Here is a 21,893-nt window from a genome sequence, read left to right as displayed (position 1 = left end):
CAGGGGGGGCGGTCAAGCAAAGGTGTGCCAGGTAAGTCCCCCTGCCGGGCAGATGGTGCAAAGAGCTGGGGTCTCTATTACCTCGTCCGGGCAGGCGCCGAGTGGGCAGGGGGCATCAAAGCCCAGGCACTTCCAGTGCCCCCTGGCCACAGGCAAAGGGGCTCCCGATGGCCTGAGGCCGCCCACGACAGAGACGGAGGTGCGGGCTGCTGGGAGTGTGTGCACATCCAGAGTTGGTGTGTGGAAAACGGGAAAGAGAGCTAAGGGTCTGGGCCGAGTAAAGCCCACGAGCTTCTGCTACCTGTGCTTAGAGGAGCTGAGCACCATCCCTGTCCCCGGGCCAGTGCCTGTGGCCGCCTTGTCATCTGCAAAATGCTTCCGCACTGTCCCGCCTCCACACGTTTGCTCCTGCTGTGTGCAGCCACTCAACCCGTAGCCAGCAAGACCCGCGACGCACACACCGTGTGCTAGGCTCTCGGGACAGGGAGGTGACCGAAACAGCTTTGCGTGGTCCCTGCCCGCCTCGAGCTTGGAGCCTGGCTGGGGACACGGGTGCCAGATTGGCCAGATGGTCACTGCAAAGAGATGCGGGCTCTGAAGGGAAAGAATGCGATTCTTGGAGAGCAAAGAAACTGGACCTAAGTCGGGGGTATCAGGTAGGGCTTCCCTGAGGAAGTGACATCTGAGCCGAGACCTGGAGGAGAGGTACAGCACAGTTAGAGGGAACAGATGCCCGATGCTTCTCTGACCGGGGCTTCTCAGCCTGGGACGTCCTGGGTGAGGCGGGTCCTTTTCGGGACACTTGAACAAGCAGATCCTCCGGGCCGAGCCTCGGTTTCCTCACGTGTACAATGAGGTTTGGACTTCCACCTGACTGCTGCCTCACAACATCCACCAACAAGTGGCAACGGAAGCCATCTAAGGGCTCTCAGTGACCTCTGTCCCTGTGACCCACAGATGCCTCCTTTGCGTCCTCCGTGGTCAGATAGCGAGTGACCTCCGGGCTTATCAGCCTGACCTCCGATTACCCCCACATATGATGTCACATACGGGTTGCAAAAAACCGCCTACTTCCCCAGAAGACGGCCTGTCCAGACCCGCTTGGCCCAGACCGCTGTTCTTGCCTGCCTGGGAAATGTCAGCCCCCAGGGGAAACTGACCTGGGGTCAGTGCTTTGAGGGCCGTTGCAGAAACAGCTCCATTTCTGGAGAAAGTCTGCCTTCGGTGGCAGCAAAGCTGGGTCCTGGGCTCACAGAGCCACGAGTGCCTCGGCGTATGTCCTTGGGCCATCCATGACTGCATAGTTATCACGTCGTATCCTGGGGGGGGGTCTTTGAGCTTCCATTGGGTGTCCATTATTGACAAATATTTACTGACTTTCCACTACGTGCCGGGCACTCTCCTGGGCGCTAAGAGAGATCGTAGCCGACAAAAACCAAGCAGAGCAAAACCAAACCAAGAACCCTGTCCTCGCGGAGCTTCCGTTCGACTAAGGGGGTGAACGAGGGACAAACAGACAAACGTACCACAGTGCCAGCGGTGACAAGCGCTTTGCAGAAAAATCCAGGCTAGGAGCCAGCAAACAAGACAGGGGTGTCATGGTAGTAATCTTCTCTGAAGAAGTGATGTTTGAGGATAGACCTGAAGGAGGTAAGAGAGGGGACTACGTGGAGAAAAGATACACCAGGCGCTGGAGGATTTTTTACCTCAATACCCGGGGTTCGTTGTCCCACCGCTTCCAAGAATGAAGAGGTGGGACACAAAATGAGCAGCAGACGGAAGTTGGTCAGAAGATCAGAAAGTAAGAATAGCAGGAGAGCTCTCTTTACAGAGAGGGGGCTTTCAAAGGTGAATGCCCCCTGGCATTCAAGGGTCAAGGGTCAAGGACAAGGGTCCTTGCTTTATAAGGTTCTGGTCAGCACCACCACCCCCCCTCCTTTCCCTTCCCCCTTGTTCCTTCTCAGGCCCTGTCCTTACTGGCTGGATCACTGGGTGCTGGGTGGTCCATTCCTGATTGGCTCCGCTCCATTGCGTGAGGCGTCAGACTGGTCATACTGTCCCTTGTGTGACACAAGTTTTATGGTTTACCTTTTTTAGTTAGGTATTTGGATTGTCAAATTCCTGAGAGGAAACTGAGGGGGAGTAGGTGATGTCTGTCACATTCCGAAGAGGGCCCTTGCACCCTATGGGGTTTGCTGTGGTCAACCGCTAACAGCATTGCTCCAAAATATGTATTTTTCCCCACCCAGGGCCCTCAGGTCCTAACCTTTGCCTCTCTGCCTATTTATCCTATCTTTATCATACAAGCAGGAAAAAGGGGGGTGGGGGTGGGGAAGACAGTGCAAAGGTCCTGAGGCAGCCATGTGCTTAATGTGTGAGGAATGCCAAAAGGCCTGTGTGGCTTGACTGGAGTCCAGTGAGGGAGAGGGAGAGTGTGTTGAGCATCGGAGTTGCATTCAGGAGTGTGTTTTGTCAGTGTGTATGTGTGTGTGTGTGTGTATGTGAGAGAGAGAGAGAGTCAGAGACACAGAGACAGAGAGAAACCTAGAGACTGTCTCCTTTCTTTCTTCTTCCTCCCCCTCCCCCTCTTGGCCTCATCAAGATTAAGAGGGGAAAAACACAGATGATTAAATGATTTAAATGTGCGAGTAAAATAACACCTCAGTGAGCACATTATGCAAATCTATGCGATTAACATCACAAATGAGGTGAAGCCACCCAGGCCAAGGAACTAATTTCTCTAGGGGTTCCAGCTCCATTCTTGCCCCTCCCTGCATGCCAGAAACTTCTCTGGGTAGAAGGGAAGAGAAGCGAAGTCTTGCCACATGCCTGGGCACAGTGTGGTTTTATCTTCATCACTTTTTTCAGCGCATCTAGCACCTGTCAGAAGCAGCGAATTATTGCCCTATTTCACAGAAGAGGAAATCGAGGCCTGGAGAGAAGGAGGTTAGAACCCAGGCCTCCTGGGGACAAACTTAGAGGTTTTTTTTTTTTTGTTTTTTTTTTGCCGAGAGGTTTCCAATGTGTCTCTGGGGAGGTTTGCACTTCTAGAAGGGGCTGCGGTTTCCCCGGGCCTTTAAGGAAGGCAAACTTTCTGGAAAGGGCCAGGAAATAAATGTTCTAGGCTTTGTGGACCATCCTGGACTGTGCCCTCGTAGCATAAGCAGCCACGGGAGTTCTGTAAGTGAGCCGGTGTGGTTGTGTTACAATAAACCCGCTTACGAAAACAGGCGGTGGCCCAACCTGAAGGCTGTCGAAGGCATCTGGTTTAATAAGAGTTTCCCCTGCCGCAGAGCGTTTAGCCGCCCAAGGCTGTGTGACCCCGGACCAGTCCCTGGTCCCTCTGAATCTGTTTCTTCACCTGAGCAGTGAGGGGATGTTCTAGGGGAGGCTGGGTAACGAGAGGGGAGGAGAGCAGCCATGGTGGGGAGACCTGAGAACCTCGGGTGGGAAACCCTCAGCAAGGCACGCTGTTCCAGTACTTTCTCTGCATCACAGACCACTCAACGCTCCATGGGGTAAAATGACCATTCCATGACGCTCCTAGGTCCCGTGGGTCAGGAATTCAGACCCAGCCCAATTAGGGACAGTTTGTCCCGATCCATGATGTCAGCTGGGAACACTTGCATGATGATTCAATGGTGAGGGTCTGGAACTATCCAGAAGCGTCCTCACTTGCAGATCTGGCGACCAACGCTGGCTGTCAGCTGGGGGCTCGGGGAGGCTCTGGCCAGAACACCTCCACGGGACCCTTCCCAGTGGGGTCTCTCTGTGGGCTAGTGTGGGTTTCCTTACGGCATCGTGGCTGGGTTCCAAGCGAGCAAAGTAGATGAGTGGTTTTAGGACTTAGCTTTGAGAGCCACATGGCGTCACTTTGGCCGGGCTCTTTTGGTCAGTCACAAAGGGGAGGGAATATAGACACCCCGCCCGCCCCCCCCCCCACTCTATGAAAGGAAAGTCAGGGTCACATCATAAGAAAAATGGAGGACATGGGAGATGTCATGCCCATCTTTGGGAAACACAGTCTGTCCCATATACATGGTAGGAGAGCCCCCGAGAGGCGTCTGGACCCGGGATCTCCTTTGCCGGTTCCAGGCAGCACCAGCGCTGTCGCAGGGAGCCCATTCTGCTCAGACCCCTCCCTCAGACCCAGTCAAGACTTTTCTGGTCCAACTCAGCCCATGCTCAATCCCAGGTCTCCACGCAGAGCTGATCCTGGGACCCTTCCTGCAGAGGGAAGAGTGGTGAAGTCTTTTTCTTACAAACAGTGAAGGAAACACAAGCAACCCCCCCCCCCACACACACACATCAGCCCTGTGACCCCAGCATTTGCAGGAGGGCTGGCCAAGCAGATGGGGAAATGTCGAGACAAAACCAGCTGGGAAACGCCTCCTCAAGCCAGAGGACGCAATTGCGCGAGGGCTGGAGGGCGGAGCTGGGGTCCTGGCCTGGCCCAAAGCGCGGAGACTCTCAGAGAGCCGGCTGTCAAAATGGGGCCTCTGAAAGAGGCCAGGAGCACACGAGGGTCACCTGGCTGTGAGCAGATGTCTGAGTGGAAAGAGCCATTGAGATTGGGGTTGCTGAGGTTCTGGGGGCAGATTTGAGAGGCGGGCCAGCCCCCTAGTTAGATTAACGACAGGTCCCTAGAATCACATCCAGCTGATTCCCGACTTCTACCCTCCCCAGCAGAGCGAGAAGAGTCTGGGGCTCAGAGAAGGGGAAGGGCTCACAGTAAACCAATGGCCAGGCTGGGACTTGAACCCAGGGTTCTGCCTTCTTCTGCTGAGGTGGCCCGGCAGAGAACTCTTAGGGTTCAAAGTCTCTTGTAAATGGATCCAAATGTTAATAACAATGTGACCTCCCATTCGTGGAGCCCCTAGGCTGAGCGTTACATGCCTTTCCTCACCCAGCCCTACGTAGGGCAGGGCGGGAGGGTGGGGGCTGTTACTGACACAGCAAATAGGTGGGTTGAGCAGGGATGAGACCCTGAGCCCGGCACTCACTCACTCCGAGAGAGGGAAGCGTCCTGCTCCGAGAGGGCTGGGCATGCTGGCATATTCCCAGTCCTCGCTCAAGCGTGTTGGCACTTCCTGCCCTGGATCATTGGCGACTAGAACTCCCAAGAACCCCAGCCAGATGTGGCTATGTCAACAGGAGTTCCTCGGGGTGGGGGTGGGGGGGTGTGGAAGCAGGTGGTCCCTACAGACATCCCGCTCCCAGCCATTGTATCCCGGCCTCCCGGCAACCAGAGTCAGGACGATTGTCCCCATTTTAACAGATAGGCAAACTGAGGCCCAGAGGAAAAATCAGATCATCCCTCTTCTGGAGGAGTTGAGTTGGGGCGGGGAGCACAAGCCGCAGCTGGATCCCAGCTAATATCTTGCCCACACGGCTGCTTCCCCAGGGTGACTAGGATGTGTAGGAATGATGGAGTAACAGGAATGAGCCAGAAGCTCCTTCCCTGCAGACATCAACTGATCAGATAGTCCCCATGACTCATCTCCACATCCCCATTGCCCCGAGGCTGCTCTAGCTTCAGCCTCCTTACCCCAGCCTCCTTCCTCAGCAGCGAAGAAGGCACCAGACCTTCCCCGTTCCTGGGGAAGCGTTGTCCTCCAATGAAAGGCACCAGATGGGTAGGGTGACCATGTAATTTACTGTCCAAAGCAGAATGCTTTGGGGAGCTATTAATAATTATGTGGGGACAGGAGGCATTAACCTAGGCTTTCTAAGGCAAACAGGGAAGTCTGATCACTCTACTGCTGGGCTAATTGCTCAGCTCAAAGTGCAGAAAGCACAAATGTCTGACACCAAGGCTCCGGCCACAAACTAGGGCAAAAGAGTTCTTTGGAAGATATATTTTTGAGAACCCCTCAAGTCCTAGGACGTGCCTAGGGGGATTCAAATCTATGTGCAGAGCTTCAGAAACACATACTCTGAAATGAGACTGTCTGGGTTCACCTCCTGATTCTACTAAGAAGTAGAATCAGCCCTCAAGAGAGGGCTGTGTGAGCTCAGGTCTCTTACCTAACCTCTCCGACCCTCAGTTTTCTCATCCATAAAACCGACCTACCCACAAAGGACTGAGGTGAAGGGGAGCTGAGATAATGCAGGGGAGTCATCACAACAGTTTTGGCACAGATTAAAGGCTCAGGGAATAAGAGGCCATTGTTATTTGTATTAATTTTATTGTTATTAATGAATGATTCCAGGCACTGAAAGGGGCAGACCTCTGAGGTCTCAGGTAGGGCCCTGTCCTCCCGTAGGCACACTCTGGTAGGAATGAAGTCTTGAAAGACAGACCCAGGGCTGTGGAGTTCAGAGATGTAGGAGGGCCAGAGTTGGCTGGGAGCATCAGGGTGGGCTTCCTGAAAGAGGTAGCCCCTGGGCAGGGCCCTGGTCCAGGCCCTTCTGTAAGAGTCAGAAGTCATAGTCATAGTCAGAAACTGCCTGGCATCGCCGATTCCCAAATTCAAATCCTGGGGAAAGAATCTTACTGGCGAACTTGGGTCACATGTCTCCTCCTCATCCAACCGGCTGCAGCGACCCTGGACCTGGGATTCACAGAGGACTCCTGGCTGAGGGTGTTGGACCGCCACTCTCAGAAAAGGGAGGTCGCTTTTGCAGGAGGGGGGTGCCGCTGGGGCAAAAACATAGAGGTGGGGAAGCGGAGGCTTTGCGTGAAGGGCACCCAATGGCTGAGTTCGTGTCAACCCCGCTGTGGCGGCTTGAAGGGTGGTTGCTGCAGCCACAGCCCTGCCTCTGTGCCCAGTGGCCCACACGTGGCTGAGAAAAGGGAAGTCGAAAGTGAATTAGCAGCCGAACCAGCGCTCAAAGCCGGGTCCTTCTCCCAGCCCTGCTGGCTTGAGTGTCTGAGGGGTGGGGGGAGTGGGGGTAGAGAAGCAGGGAGAAGGAAATCAAGAAATAACAGGCTTCACAGGAGCCATAATGACATTTTAACTTGAAAATTGCAAGGAGACGGGGCTGTGGAGGCGTATGCAAATGTCCATGCAGATGAGATGCAAATGAACCTGCCTGCTCTTGCCTGGCGCACCTGGATGCGGTCGGTGACAAATCCTAACGGGCACCGCATGGCTGTGTGATTGATTATCAAGGCCAGCTGGGATGACAACTGCACTCCCCTCCTGGGAGCTGGGCGGAGATGAGATTGTTTCTAGAGCGCCCTCTGATGGGGGACCCTGAGGCATGGCCCTATCTAGCTCAGCGATGGCAAATTTGGGACACATCTATTACTTCTGTCTATACTGGCATCCATGGCAGACATCATTAATCAATCATAGACTTCTTTTTACTGAGCCCAACGTGCACTCTAGGCAGTCCCTACTAATTGATCAAAGTTGGCATTCATTCATCCATTCATCTGATGAATTTGGTTGAGTTTCTTCCCCGGTTGCCAAGGATATATTGAACAGAGACTTTCAGTTCCTGCTCTCACGAAACTCACAGTTTAGAAGAGGGCGTGAGCATTAATGAAATATTCCAAAACGGCAGTTGGGATAAGTGCCGTGATGGAGAAGCCCTTGGTTCTAACACAAAAGGGGTTTGACCTGTCCACAGTGGCCAGGAAAGGCTGATGTTGCTGATATCTGAAGCATGAGAAGGGCTTAACTAATTGAAAAGGTGGGGGAAGAACGTTCCAGGCCTTGAGACAAGGAAGAGATTGTAAGCAGACATTGTCACTGCTACACCCACATTCCCTATGATCACTTTTTGTTTCTCTGCATCCTTCTGGTGGCTTTAAAAAAAGAACAAACAAACACCTTTATTGAGGTAGAGTTCACATACCATACAATTCATGCAAAGTGTATGATTTAATAGTATTTCAGTGTATTCACAGATACATATAACCACCACAGTCAATTTTGGAACATTTTCATGACCTCCAAAAGAAACCCTTTACCCTTTAAGGATTCATACTCTCTCACCCCACACCCCCAGCCCTAAGCAACCACTAATTCACTTTCTGTCTCTACAGATTTACCTTTCTGGACATTTCATGTAAATGGAATCATATGATATATAATCTCTTATTATATATTAACATATATGAGACTGGCTTCTTTTACTTAACCTAAACTTTATAAGGTTCATGCATGTGGTAGCACTTATCAGTACTTTTTCCTTAAAAAATTTGTATTTTGATAAAATATATATAACATAAAATTTGCCATTTTAACTATTTTTAAGTGTGCAACTCAGTGGCCTTCGTTTACATTTGAAATGTGCCATCATCACCACGATTTCCAAATTATTTTCATCACCTTAACAGAAACACTGTGCCCATTAAACAATAATTCCCCATTCCTTCCTCCTCCCGAGCCCTGGTGACTTCCAACTTGCCTTATATTTCTATGAATTTGCCTGTGTTAGATATTTCGTATAACAGAATCATACGCTATTATTGGTCCTTTTTGCCCGGCTTGTGTCACTCAGCATATTGTTTTCAAGGATCACCTATATCGTGTCATGCACCAGAACATTCCTTTTTATGGATGGATAATTTCCCATTTCATGTACATTCCACATTTTGTTTGCCCATTTATCTGTTGATGGACGCTTCAGCTGTCTCCACCGTTTAGCCGTCGTGAATAATGCTGCAATGAGCATTGGCACACAAATGTCTGTTTGAGTCCCCATTTTCAATTCCTTGGGGTATGCTTCTAGGAGTGGAATTGCTGGATCATTTTATGTTGATCTTTCGGAGGAATCCTCACATTTTTCCACAGTCGCTGCATCATTTTACGTTTCTGTCAGCAAGGCAAGAGTTTCAATGTCGCTACCCTCTTACCAATATTTGTGATTTTCTGCCTTTTTGATTATAGCCCTCGTTGCAGGTATGCAGTGGTATCTCACTGTGGTTTTAATTTACATTTCCCTAATGACTAAGTATGTTGAGCATCTTTTCACGTGCTTGTTGGCCATTCGTGTATCTTTGGAGAAATACCTGTTCTTTACCCATTTTTACATTGCGTTGCGTCCTTTTGTTGACTTATAAGCGTTCTTTATAGATTTTAACTATTAAACCTTAATATATATATGATTTCGACATATTTTCTAGGTTGTCTTTTTCACTTTCCTGAATAAGGTCCTTTGATGCACAAAAGGTTTCATGTTGATAAAGTGAAATGTATCAACTTTCTCTAATGTTTATTTATTTTTGATAGAGAGAGAGAGACAGAGCACGAGAGGGGGAGGAGCAGAGAGGGAGACCCAGAATCCGAAGCAGGTTCCAGGCTCTGAGTTGTCAGCACAGAGCCCGACGTGGGGCTCGAACTCACGAGCTGCAAGATCATGACCTGAGCCAAAGTCGGGCGCCCCACGGACTGAGCCACTCAGGCGCCCCTCAAATGTATCAATTTTTCCTTTTGTTGCTCATGCTTTTGGCGTCATATCTAAGAGTCCACTGCCAAATCCAAGGTCATGAAGATTTAGTTCTATATTTTCTGCTGAGAGTTTTATAGTTTCAGCTCTTACATCTAGGTCGTTGATCCATTTTGGGTTAATTTTGTATATGGTGTGAAGTAGGAGTCGGCTTCCTTCTCTGACATGTGGAAATCCAGCTGCCTCAGCACGGTTTGTTGAATGGACCTGGCACCCTTGTTGAAAATCAATTGGCTGTAGATATATGGGTTTATTTCTGGACTCCCAGTTTTATTCCATTTGTCTGGATGTCTGTCTTTATGGCAATGCCACACTATTTGGATTACTGTAATCTCGTAGTAAGTTTTGAAACTGGGAACTGTGCGTCCTCCAATTTTGTCCTTCTTTTTCAAGTTGTTCTGGTTGTTTGGGGCCTCTTGAAATTCTGTGGGAATTTGAAGATTGGCTTTTCCATATCTGCAAAAAAAGGCTGTTGGAATTTTGATATGGGTTACATTGAATTTGTTGATCGCTTTGGGGTAGTATTGATATTTTAATAATGTTAAGTCTTCCTATCTATGTGCCTAAGATGTCTTCCCATTTTTTTAGGTCTTCTTTAGTTTTTTCCAGCAGTTGTTTTCAAGTTTATTTACTTTTGAGAGAGAGAGAGAGAGAGAGAGAGAGAACACAAGCAGGGGAGAGGCAGAGAGAGAGGGAGACAGAGAATCCCAAACAGGTTCCGCACCGATAGTGGGGATGCAGGGCTCAAACCCACCAACAATGAGATCACGACCTGAGCCGAAATCAAAAGTGGGCCACTTAACTGACTGAGCCACCCAGGTGCCCTTCCAGCAATGTTTTAAAGTTTGCAGCGTATAAATCTTTCACCTCCTTGGTTCAATTTATTCCTAGCTTTTATTCTTTTAGATGCTATTGTAAATGGAACTGATTTCTTCATTTTCTTTTCAGATTATCCATTGTTGGTGTATAAAAACACAACTATTTTTGTGTGTTGATCTTGTACCCTGCAGCTATTAGCTCTAGTAGCTTTCTTGCGGGTTACTTGGGATTTCCTATACACAGGGTTATGTCATCTGTGAATAGAGGCAGTTTTACTGTTCATGCCTTTTATTTGTTTTTCTTGTCTAATTGCTCTGGCTAGAACTTCCAGTACAATGTTGAATAGCAAGGGTGAAAGCAGGCCTCCTTGCCTTTTTCCTGATCTTAGGGGGAAAGCTTCGGGGGAAAGATCATAGGTCTTGCACCTATGAGTGTGATGTTAGTTGTGGGTTTTTCTTAAGTGTCCTTTAGAATGTTGAATAAGTTCCTCTCTATGCCTAGTTTTCTGACTTTTTTTTTTTTTTATCACAAAGAGGTGTTGGATTTTGACAAATGTCTTGTCTGCATCAAGATGGTCACGTGGGTTTTTGAACCATTCTTTCTGCTACTATGGTATGTTACATTGATGGATTTTCATATGCTTAACTACCCTTGCGTTCCTGGGATAAATCTCAATTGGTTACACTGTATAATCTCTTTAATATGCTGTTATATTTACTTTGCTAGTATTTTGTTGAGGATTTTGGTATGTATATTCATTCACAAGGTACGTCGGTCTATAATTTTCTTTTCTTGCGATATCTTTATCTGGCTCTGGCGTTAGGATAATGGTGCCTTTGTAGAATAAGTGAGGAAGTGACTTCATTCCTTTTAATGATTGAATAATGTCCCATTGTTTGAATATGCCACATTTTGTTTATCCATTCATTAGTTGGTCAATATTTGGGTAGCTTCTACTTTTTGGTGGCTATAAATAATTCTGCTGTAAACATCCACGTACAAATTTTTGTGTGGGCACACGTTTTCTCTTGGGTATATTCCTCATACTGGAATTGCTGGGTCATATGGTAACCACTTGAGGACCTGGAAAACTGCTTTCCAACATTGGCATGTTGTGTCTCTTCTTCGGAGAAAGGCCTATTCAGATCCTTTGCCCATTTTTAAATTGTTCACTATTATTATGTAGTTGTGAGAGCTTCCTGCATATTCTTTATACAGAATAGTATCTTCTACGGATGGACCCACACCTGCAAAGACTTCCAAAGACTGCCCTCGGGCTCCTGGACCCTGCTTAGCGCGGTGCATTTTGCACACAGCCCGTGTGCCTTGCAGGTGTAAAATGCCCTCCAGCGTCTCCGTGTTACCAGCCAGAGGCTGACGCTGCTCTGCAATTACACCTTGGCCTCCTTGCCTTTCTGTCCTGATCGCCTTTTCGACAAATCACCCGCACCGGAGCCTCATCTCCAGGTTCTGCTTTTAGGGGAACTTGACCTCAGAAAGAGCTTGGAGTGGCTGAGGAACTCAAAGGACGTCAGTGTTGCCACAATTCAGAGAGAACGTGGAGATTGGGGCACATGGCGAGGCTAGAGTGATAGGCAGAAGCCTGACCACACACAGCTTCGTGCAGCACAGCGAGGGCTGGGTTTACGTCCGGAGAGCCATGGGATGACATCGACGTTATCTTACGGTTTGTAAAGGTTCCTCTAGGTTCTGTGGCTCGGGAGGACCACGGAAGCTACGGTTACAGCCGTCCAGGGGAGAGAGGATGGAGGCTGGGAGGACGGTGGGGATGCGGAGGGAGACAGAAATGGAACATCAGAGAAGGATAGGCCGGCGGATTTCAGGGCTGTGGGGAAGTTCAAGGACAAGCTGCAGATTTCCAGCCTGAGCACCTGAATGCGTGGGCAGTGCACAGAGGAGGAGGCGGCATTGGGACAGTAGAGCAGAGTTCCACATGCAAGACGACCCCAGCTTGCCATCCGTTTCGGGCCCGACCCCCTCATTTCACAGATGGAGGAAGTGAGGCCTGAGCGGTGCAGTGGTTCCCCCGGGGCCCCCCACAGTGCCCCAAACAGAAGGGACAGGACTTCAGGAATCCTGTTGCCCAGACAGAAGACTCACTCTCTGGGGGACGCACTGGCTCCAGCCTCAGAAAGCTAATTTGTCAGCTAGGAGAGGGCGGGGGTTTGAGCCAGACGGGTTTGTCCTGGGCTGGAAGCCAGTTCACAGCCCCCAGAGAACAGAATATCTCTGTTTTATGACGGCTGCCTGCGCCCTGACTCCAACCGGCTGCCCTGTCTGGGTCTGGTGAGGGTAACTTGACGGCAGGAGGGTGTGGCGCACCCCCTTCCGAGTGGCTGACAACTGGAGGCTTATCTGCGCCCCCAGGTTTGGCACTGACCAGAAGCGGGACAAGATTCTGGGCTTTCCCCTTCTTGCCCTGCGACCCCTTTCCTTGCAGTTTCACCTTGGGGACGTCACCTCCCCTCTCCGGTCTTCATTGCGTCTTCTCAACTGCAACACGGGGACATCCCAGAGTATGACTTTGGTGCCCTCGGGGTTGCAGTGACTCTCAGAGGAAAAAACCGACGGACAAAAAAAAAAATACTTTGTAAACTGTGAAGTGCCTCAACTTCAATCTGGGCTCATCCTGCTTCTTGCCACGGCCCAGTGGATTCCTAAGGCTTTGCTCCTTGACACGACAGTCACCCCTCTGGAGAAGAAAAACGCTTGGTATGGAGCTCGGGGATCCGGAGATCTTATCGTGCTGGCCCGGGAGGCTTGATAAACCCACTGGAAGGTGGGGAAAACTGAGAGGCTGCCCTGCTCACAGCCGCCAGGCGGGTAAGCCTGGATTCAAAGGCAGGGCTCTCTGAGTCCAAAGACAAGAAAAATCCTTATCCTTTTAGTGATCTGATGGGACGGATAGGGCAAACTGAGGGCCAGAGGGGAAAGCAACCCGCCTGGGGTCCTGCAGGCGGTCTGCAACATGGTGCGTCACCTGAGGCCCCTGCCTCCCAGGCCGTGCTCCTCCTGCAACCCCTCAAGCACGGAAAAGGGGCTCCTGTCACCGTCATGTCACTGGCGGACTCGGGGTTCCTTAACGGTCCACCTTCCTCCCACCGGCACAGAGGGACCGCACCTTCGCCTCTGCACAGCAGCCTCTTGGGGCTGAGGCTTTGCTGACACAAAGCTCTGTTGTCACTAGAGCGACATCTCTAGGGGGAGGCCATGCCACGCCCCCTCCACGGGTGGGTCAGGGCAGAAGTCAGTTAATCAGAAAATTAATTAAGAGATCCACACGATTCAAAGACCAAAAAATTCTTTGGGAATCTACTGGTGGCCTCTGGAGAAATGTCTCCCTTGGCTTGCTAGATAATGAAAGCAGGGGCTGGCCAGGCCGGTGCTAAAGTATAATACAAGATACCCATTTAATGAGCACTTACTATGCTCCAGGCACCTTTCTAAGGACTTTCCACATACTAACTCACGTAACGCAGCAAGCCTCTGAGATCTGATTATTCTCTCGAGAAAGGAAACCACGGCACAGAAAGACCACACAACTTGGCCAAGGACTCACAGTTCGTGAGCCGCGGAGCCTGGGCAGAAATCCAGTCTGTCCAACTCGAGAGCCACGTGACTGACCACACTGCCACACTGGCTCGCGCACTACCGGAGACCAGGTGTGAAGGGCCCAAAGGACCAAGCCTGGTCCAGCCTAGGCACACAGCTGGGCACACAGCAGCGGCCAAGCTCCGCAGGACTTCCGAGGGGACAAAGCTGCGACCCCCGCGGAACCAGCGATCGGCCCGGGCTTGTCCCGAGGTGAGTCCAAAGCATCAGCGTGTGATCAGGTCCTGGCTCTGCCACTCTCTGCGTGGCACTTTTGGGAGTCTGTTTCCTCCTCAGTAAAACGGAGTGAAATTGGTATTGGCCTCACGTGACTGTCGTGAAAGATTCAGGAGCCTGTACAGCTTTTCAGGTGTTTAGCACCGAGCTAGGCAGGAAGAAAATGCAGAGGTAAACGTCAGCTATACATTATGTATTATTTATTCGTTATTATATTTCGTTTCGGCGTCCCCCCCTCCATGGGCTACTGTGATGGGATTTGGCTCTTTTTAGAGAGCAGAGGGATGCGCAAGATGGCTTTAGGGAGCCCTCCCTTCCAAGAATTCCAGGACCATCCGTCCCCTTCCTCAGCCCCCCTCAACCCTCGCGGTGTCTGTATCCTCTCAGAAGTTAGTTTCCATCCTTGCACCCCAGGTGCCCTGGCTCCCTGCCTGTGGTCCCCACTGGTTGGATGCTGTTGCTATAGCAACAGCATTTTAAGAGCCTTCGGCCCCCTGTCTGAGGCGACAGGCATGGATGGAGGGAGGTGGGCTTATCAAATGCCTCCTGTATCCTCAGGCCCGTCTGGACTGCAAGGCAGGAGAGTGGAATGCAAGAAACAGAGCTAGCCTGGGGTGGGGGGCCAGCTCAGACCCCAGCCCCAGGTGTTGCCCGGCAGCACCCCACCTCGCTGTGTCACATGGGAAACACCTGAGCGGTCGATTATAAATGCAGATTCCAGCCATGCCCTGGCCCCAAGGGCCTGATTTTAATTAACTGGGCGGGACCCCCTAGGAGGCTGCCTTTGATCAGCTCTGCTAGTGGTCCTGAGGCAGGCAGGCCACAGACCACACTTGCCAAAATCTTAAGTCCTAGAAGATTCCTGAAAGCCAACTTGGGCACTGAGGTTTGTGTTGCTTTCCCTGCTGAGCTGTCTCCGGAAAAACTCGCCTTGTCCTCCACACCAGTGCCGCCTCCCTCTCCTTCCACAGATGAGCTAAGGGCCCCACCCTCTGTCTGGAGCCAGGAAAATTCCAGGGCCGGGCTGCCAGGGGCCACCTTGGTAACGCACCGGAGGTGGAGACAGGGGTTCACAGTTTCTCAGCATCAGGACATTCCGGGGAGGTGCTAGCAGGGGATACTCTGGGCCATGTGAAAGGCCGGCTGTCTTCTAGATACTCTGAGATCAGAGGTGTGAAGGCCTCCCCACCTTGACCCCCTGCTGGACGGGGATGTGGCTCCCCACTCTCACCCAGTCCCAACACCAGCAGAACCCCATGGCGCTGTGCCTAAAGAGCGTCCTGGGGTCGGGGGAGTGGACCCCATAGAGTCTGAGAAGACATGTGGGGAGGGGAAGCGGGTTCTCTCTGGAGGGCCAGGACAAGTGGGGTCCCTGGAAGGTGGGACAGAGGGCCCTCGCCGGTGGGAGGAGCAGAGCAGAGAGTGCATTCTCACTCCTTTGGGGTGCGCTAACTGGCTTCTAGGAGAGGATTCTCTTCGCGGAGGCCAACGGCCCAGAGAACAAACAGCCGGCTGTGCGGGGATTTGCCTGACAACACACCCTTTATTCCCTTCCCAGACTCCCCTCTACTCCTCCACCAGAGGATCCTGAGTTCACCGCCAGATAAACAGGCACTGGAATCCGTGTCTCAGATAAGAAGCCACTCCCGAGTCCCCCCGCTCACGACAAGGGTGCCCCGTGGGCAAGCTTGTGCACCCCTGAACGCCAGGTGGTTGCCTCTGAGACTTCTGGAAGGGTCTGTACCAATTACTCTTTCCACGACGGGACCGGGCGTTATGCAGTCGGTCCCGGGGTCCCGGGCTCTACTCTGTCCTGCCCTGCCCTCCATACTCCCTATTTCTACGTGAGTCGGGTCTTCCTGGAGTTTCCCGGAGCTCAGAGCGGGTTCAGGCTCCTGCCCTCTCCTGGCGACACATACAGCAAGGGTCAGGAGCCATGTCCAGAGGGGTTCAGCCAGGGCTCCCGAACTGCCTCTTGTCGCTGGGCCCCTCCCCAGCCACCCCCTGGAGCCTGGTGTGAGTGGTGGGGGTCCTAGCTAGAGAGATGCAGGGGACTTGTCTGGGTGAGTCCTCCAGAGACGTCTGTGAGTCTGTCCCTTCTGAGGAGAAGCTGCCTCCAGCGGGGTGGGGGGTGTGACTCTGCCTGGGGAGTCACTGCCAGGAGACGAGAGGGGCAAGGAGAGGCTCCGAGGCAGGATCAAAGGGCTCACGGGGACCTCTGCCTTCATCAGCCTCTACAGCCTGGCCAGCTTCCTGGGCCAGAAGGCCTGCCTGGAAACTTCCATTCTGCCCCTCTCGGGGGGCCCGAGGCCAATAGGAATTTGGCGGTCGATCCAGGCCCAGGGAGTCCCGGAGGGGCAGGCCCCGCCTTCCCCTTCCCCTAGAAGCCACCGCTGCATTCAGACCCCGACCCTCGGCCGCTGCCTTTCTTAGTTCTGGGTGTGCCGAGTGGGCGGCGGGCCCCGCTGGGCACGGACAGTGGGCCAGTGCCCTCTTCAGAAGGGTCTGGATCTCCTCGTGTCTCACCCGGGCCTCCTCCCACAGGGCCTGGCCGGGGCCCTCCTGGCTCAGAGAGGCCACCTGCAGCCCCATGGCCGTGAGCTTCTCGGCAGGGAACTCGGACGCCAGTCGCCGCAGGTAGCGGTGGACGAGGCGCTGGTCTCCGGGGCTGGCCCTTTGGGTCTTGCCCAGCCTGAGCTGCCTCATCAGGTCCTGACAGTCCACGTGAAACCAGGTTATCTGGGGGCGAGAAGAGAGGGATGTGGGGTTCAGGCTGGGAGCGGGGCCGTGGGGCTCCATGAGGACGGGGTGTGCATCTCCGAGCAGAAAACACGGACTGCCGGGTTGAATTCTTAAGACGTTGCCCAGTCGATGCCCCGGCCTCCTCTGTGGGGTCATGAGAGTCTCTGCCGCCAGCCAAGGCCACGGTTTCGCTCTCGCCCCTGAGGTCAACACACCTGCGACCAGCAAACAGCCCCCGGCCCCCTGGGGATCCTCAGGCATGCCCTGGGGGCCAGCCAAGCCTCACCCCTCTCGGGGGGGGGGGGGGCGATCCAGAGCGGGGCATTCGGCTCCTCGGGTTGTCCTAACCACTGCATTCACCCCTCACGACTGGCGCAGAGGGAGGCGTCGCGCTGATGTTTATCGAGCACCTTCGGCTGGCCAGGCTCTGTGCATCTCACGCGCGATCCCACTGAACCGCACCCCGCAGCCCGTTTTACGGAGGACGAATCCGAGGCTCAGAGACAGGAAATCACTTGCCCCGGGTCACACTGCAGTTCAGTGTGGGATCTGAACTCAGATGTATCCAGTCTTTGACAGAGTATCTTGCAAGCACCTCCCTGCCCGGGCGACACCGGCTCAGGCAGGGCTGCGTCCCCGAGCAGTCGCTGGAGAGACCATCAGCCAACCCGGCCCGGGGTGGGGGGGGCCCTCCTCCCTCAGCCCGGCCTCTGCCCCACTGTGGGATTCTGCGTGTCCCTCTTTCAGCCACAAAATGTCTGCAGGCTGCAAAGGAGCCAACACGTTTCCCAGCAGCTCGTGAAAAACATAATCTTTCTCTCCATTAATTTAGAACCGACAGCGAGCTGTTAGCTGTGGGGATTGGAGAACGGTTTTCTCCAAGGAAACCATCTTTCCGCGGATTAAGGGAACTTGTCTTTAGATAAATGGCTTCATATTCGCGGAAGCACACGGAGCTCACGGCTGGGAAAGGGCTCCATAAATCTCTGTTAGCGGCGCGATTGTGTTATTATTATTTAGTGCCAAAGCCGCCGCACGCGCGCTCTCTGCCCGGGGATGGGCCCAGCACAGGGCTGTCCTGTCTGTCTGTCTGTCTGGCACTTGATCTTCCAGGCTGAGCTGGACAGGGGTGGGGGCGGCCTGCCGAACCCTTCGTTGTGCGGATGAAGATCCGGGGCCGGAGAGGAACCGGGTCAAACAGCGAGAGGGCCAGCGCGGTGGGATTCAATGTCAGGGTGCCACCTCCTGTAGGATTCCCAGGCCTGGGTGGGGCTCTATCTTCCCACATGCCCCCAACCTTCCTGCTCCCTCCTCCCTCCTCACTCTTCCTCCATCCACTTGGTCACTGACAACAGACAAGCAGGTGAGGAGGCGACAGGAAAATTCCAGATCACGGTGAGCACCGTGAAGTGAGAAAAACAGTGGGGGGACGAGAGGGAATGGGGGCCAGGGGGCCAGGAGGGGCCTCGGCGGGGAGGGGACATGTGAGCTGAGCACTGAAGAAAGTTAAGAAACCAGCCGGTCTTAAGGAAAAGCGTTCCCAACTGAGGGAAGGGCAAGTGAGAAGGCCCAGAGGTGCAGCAAGTGTGTTTTATGGGGCTGAGATCAGCCGGAGTCAGCACGCGAGGAGAGAAGGGGCCAGCTGCCCTTGACGCACGGGGCATTGCTACCACTCCTACTGCTGCTAATGATAATAATATTGGCGTTTATAATAATCATCCCAAATTTGAGTAAAGCCTGGGGGGGTTACTTACATTGAGTTTAACTCTCTCACTACCCAGCAAGAGCCAGATGATCTGCGTTTGAATCTCAGCTCGGCCGTTTCCCAGCTGTGTGACCCTGGATGCGTTATTTGACCTCTCTGTGTTTCCTTGTGTGTAAATTGGGCATAATAATAGCACCTGCCTCAGAGGATGGGTGTGGCAATAAAATGATATGTGAAATGACAGACAGGGCCTGCCACATAGTAAGAGCTACAGAAGCCTTGGTTATTATTACTATTTTGATCGTTATTATTGACGAGGAGCGGAGGCCCAGGGCAGTGAAGACCGTGGCTGCGGTCACACAGCCTGGGCGGGCAGGAGCCGGCCCTGGCTCTAAGCCTCAGGTTCTGCCACTGCCTGGCTCTCTTCTGTCAGCTGGGAGTGGGATCCCCTGGCTGCCACCGTCCCTATCCCTTGCCCGCTGCGCCTCAGAGGCAGAGAAAATGACCTGTCCTCCCAGCGCCCCAGGGGGACTTGAGCAGAGTCCCTCTCGACTCCCCTCTGAAGCATCCTGACTTCTCCATCCTTTGTGTGCTGAGCCAGCCTGACAGCTGGGTGGCCGGGGTCAGGCTCTTCCCCCGCTCTGTCCTCAGGGGCGAGTCTGGGGGTGCTGGGCCTGGACCAGAGCTGTGGGTTCTTGTCCCATCCAGGGTACAGCTCTCCCAGGCTGCTGCTGGTCCCCCTAGGCCTCAGTGCCCCCAGGAGAAAAGTGAGAGATTTGGTCAAATGGATCGGGGGGTGGGGTCTCTTAAGTCAAATCCTGCTTGACCATCGGCCCTCTGGGGAACCTTGTGCAAGGCACATTCCTCAGTTTCCTCATCTGCGGAATGGAAACAATGTTCGCGCCCCTCCCCCATAAAGATATGGTGAGATTAGGGGAGCCTGGCTGGTTCAGTCAGTAGGGCATGTGACTCCTGATCTCAGGGTTGTGAGTTTGAGTTCCACGGTGGGCATAGAGCCTACTTAAAAAAAAAAAGAATTGAAAAAAAGAGAAAGATATGGTGAGATCAAATCAGATAAGGTTTGTGAAGCACTTAGAAGAGTGTCCAACAGGGAGTCCGCAGTCACGGATGCGGGCTACTCTCATCATAATCCTATCATCATCACACCTGATTGAACATGGGAACCTGTTACCATCCACACCCCCACCTTTGGAGAAGAACACAGAGCAGGAACGCGTCTGTGTTCAAATTCCAGCTCTTCTTTTCTGCAGCCGTGTGGCCTTGGGCAAGGCCCTTCTCTTCTTAGGGCCTCAGCATCCTCATCTGTAAAATGGGACCACTCTGCCTTGCCACACTGGATTGCCCAGAGACGACCGATGCAAAGCAGCGGAGTTCGTCTTGCCTCCGACCCCAGCACTGCCCCCGATCCCCTCCCCCGGAGGAGCCCTGTCTTTTCCTCCCCACTGCTGGCCAAACTCTGGGCTCCTGGCCAGGACTAAGGCCTCTGTTCTGGGGGTGCTCAGAAAAGACTCCGGGCCCACCCTCCGCCAACTGTCCCCTCCTTCCCCAGCTCCCACCCACTGTGTAAGGCAAGGCGAGGCATGGAAAAGAGCACTACGATGGTGCCATGGGCTTCCCGTGTGACACTGGCTAAGTGTCAGTCCTTCTCTGATCCTGTTTCCCCAACTCTGCAACGGAAGTTTCTTAGGCTGGTCTGACCGCCTGAAGTTGTCTGCAGAGAGCTATGCATAGACAGGAAGTCAATGGCTTTGACTGGACTCTCGGAAATACCAGGTCCCCTTCCCCTAATGCCAACGTTTAAGAGGCCGATGATATCTGAGTGTCCTTTGAGAGCTGACTTCTAGGCTGCTGGGAGGCTGCCTGGTGTAATGGGACAAGCTGGGGTCCGAGATCGGCTGGGACTGACTTAAGGGGTCACCTATCCTCGCCAACCTTGCTTCTCTTCTGGAAAATGCAGGTGACAATAGAATGAATCCTCCAGAGAGCCTCGTGCTGTGTGTGGGCTGCTCCCCGCCCCCTCCCCCCTCACCTCCCAGCTGGACGGGGCGGGGAGGGTCTGTGCGGGCGGCCACAGGCTCACCTTCTTGCAGAAGTGGTGTAGACGGAGCAGCGTCTCCAGGTCCGTGCGCTGCCGCTCGGCCGCCATGTAGAAGTGGGTCAGCTTGGCCTGGAAGGCCCGCTGGGTGGAGGTGAAGGCCACCAGTTCCGGGAGCTCTGCTCCTCCGGCCGCAGCTCCCAGCTGAGCTGCCTGCTTGGACAGCTCCAGGCCCCGGCGGTACTGGGCCTGAGCGGGAGAGGAGAGGTGTCCATTCGGGTGCCATCTTAGCTGAGGCCTCCCTCCGAGGCCAGGAACCTCTGCCGCCCCACTGCTGAGTTGTCGGGCTTCCCAGACCTCTGTTGTGTCATCTACAAAATGGGCACCGGGCCTCCGCCTCAGCAGTCCATGCCTAGCTGGGACTCTGCTCGCTGTCACCTCCTTCGGGGAAACTTCCCTGACCCGGGGTCTGGGTTAGGGACTCCTGCCATGTGTCCCCACATTTCTCCCTTTCTGTTTGTTGCCCTGTTTTTCCGGCACCCCTAGCCCCCACTGGCCTGGGAGCTCCCTGAGGGCTGAGAGGGGCTGAATCACCCGTGTCCTAGGCTCCCGTACATCAAGGGTGCAAATTCCTTGCCCCTGACCTGTGAGGCTGACTTAATAGGTCTCTGGTGGGACCCTGGAGTCTGCATTTTATAAAATCTTCCAGGGATTCTGAGATAGGTCTTCTTTTGGATGTGGTGATCCAGGAAGGCTTCCTGGAGGAGACAGCATCTAAGCGGAACCCTTTCCGATCCATGCCGGTCTCTTCACTGTCTCTGGACGTTTCCTTGCACTTTCCCACCTGCACACCTTTGCCCTAGCAGTGCCCCCCCCCCCCTCCTCCACGGCCCTCTCCATTTGCTCCGATCCTGCTCCTCAGTCTTTAGGAACGCACTGCAGCCTGGAGAAAGAAGTCCTCAAACTCCGCGTGGGCTTTCTCCACAGTCTCCAAGCTCCTGTCTTTGGGGGTCAGCATTTGCAGGCACCGGCTCCCCTCCTGCTCCATCCAGTTGCTGACCTGGGGCAGGGGAGGGAGGTGCGGACATGAGGGGTGCCTGGGGAGACGTCCCTCGGCCAGCTCCCTGCTCCCTTGGAAGTGGGGATCGTGTCCTCACTGATTCGGTGGCGGGGTCTGCGCCCGTTGGCCTGGACCGAGACCCTCCCGGTTCTGGGCAGAAGGGACAGTTTGGGGAGGGTGGGTGCATTGTCATGTTCTTCAAGTAGCTGAAGGGGACAGGACTCTCCGAGTGGGACCCCAGGGGGCATCTGGCCCGGCCA

At 53.5% G+C, this 21,893-nt stretch overlaps 1 protein-coding gene across 1 annotated transcript in view; it reads right to left on the bottom strand.

Annotated features, from left to right (window-relative positions):
• Window positions 1–14,255: 14,255 nt before the first annotated feature.
• KIAA1755 (KIAA1755 ortholog) overlaps window positions 14,256–21,893 on the bottom strand; it is a 41,244-nt gene continuing 33,606 nt past the window's right edge. The window contains exons 13-15 of the mRNA XM_030309621.1: window positions 21,511–21,633; window positions 20,619–20,822; window positions 14,256–16,809 (exon numbers count right to left, since the gene is read on the bottom strand). Coding sequence (XP_030165481.1) covers window positions 16,222–16,809; window positions 20,619–20,822; window positions 21,511–21,633 — 915 coding nt within the window. The 3' untranslated portion in view covers window positions 14,256–16,221. The remainder of the gene's footprint in view (window positions 16,810–20,618; window positions 20,823–21,510; window positions 21,634–21,893) is intronic.

The sequence above is a fragment of the Lynx canadensis genome, chromosome A3 (assembly GCF_007474595.2).
Source record: "Lynx canadensis isolate LIC74 chromosome A3, mLynCan4.pri.v2, whole genome shotgun sequence".
Classification (NCBI taxonomy): domain Eukaryota; kingdom Metazoa; phylum Chordata; class Mammalia; order Carnivora; family Felidae; genus Lynx; species Lynx canadensis.
The sequence above is the reverse complement of the archived record's forward strand: the minus strand, read 5'-3'. Positions and strand labels throughout refer to the sequence as shown.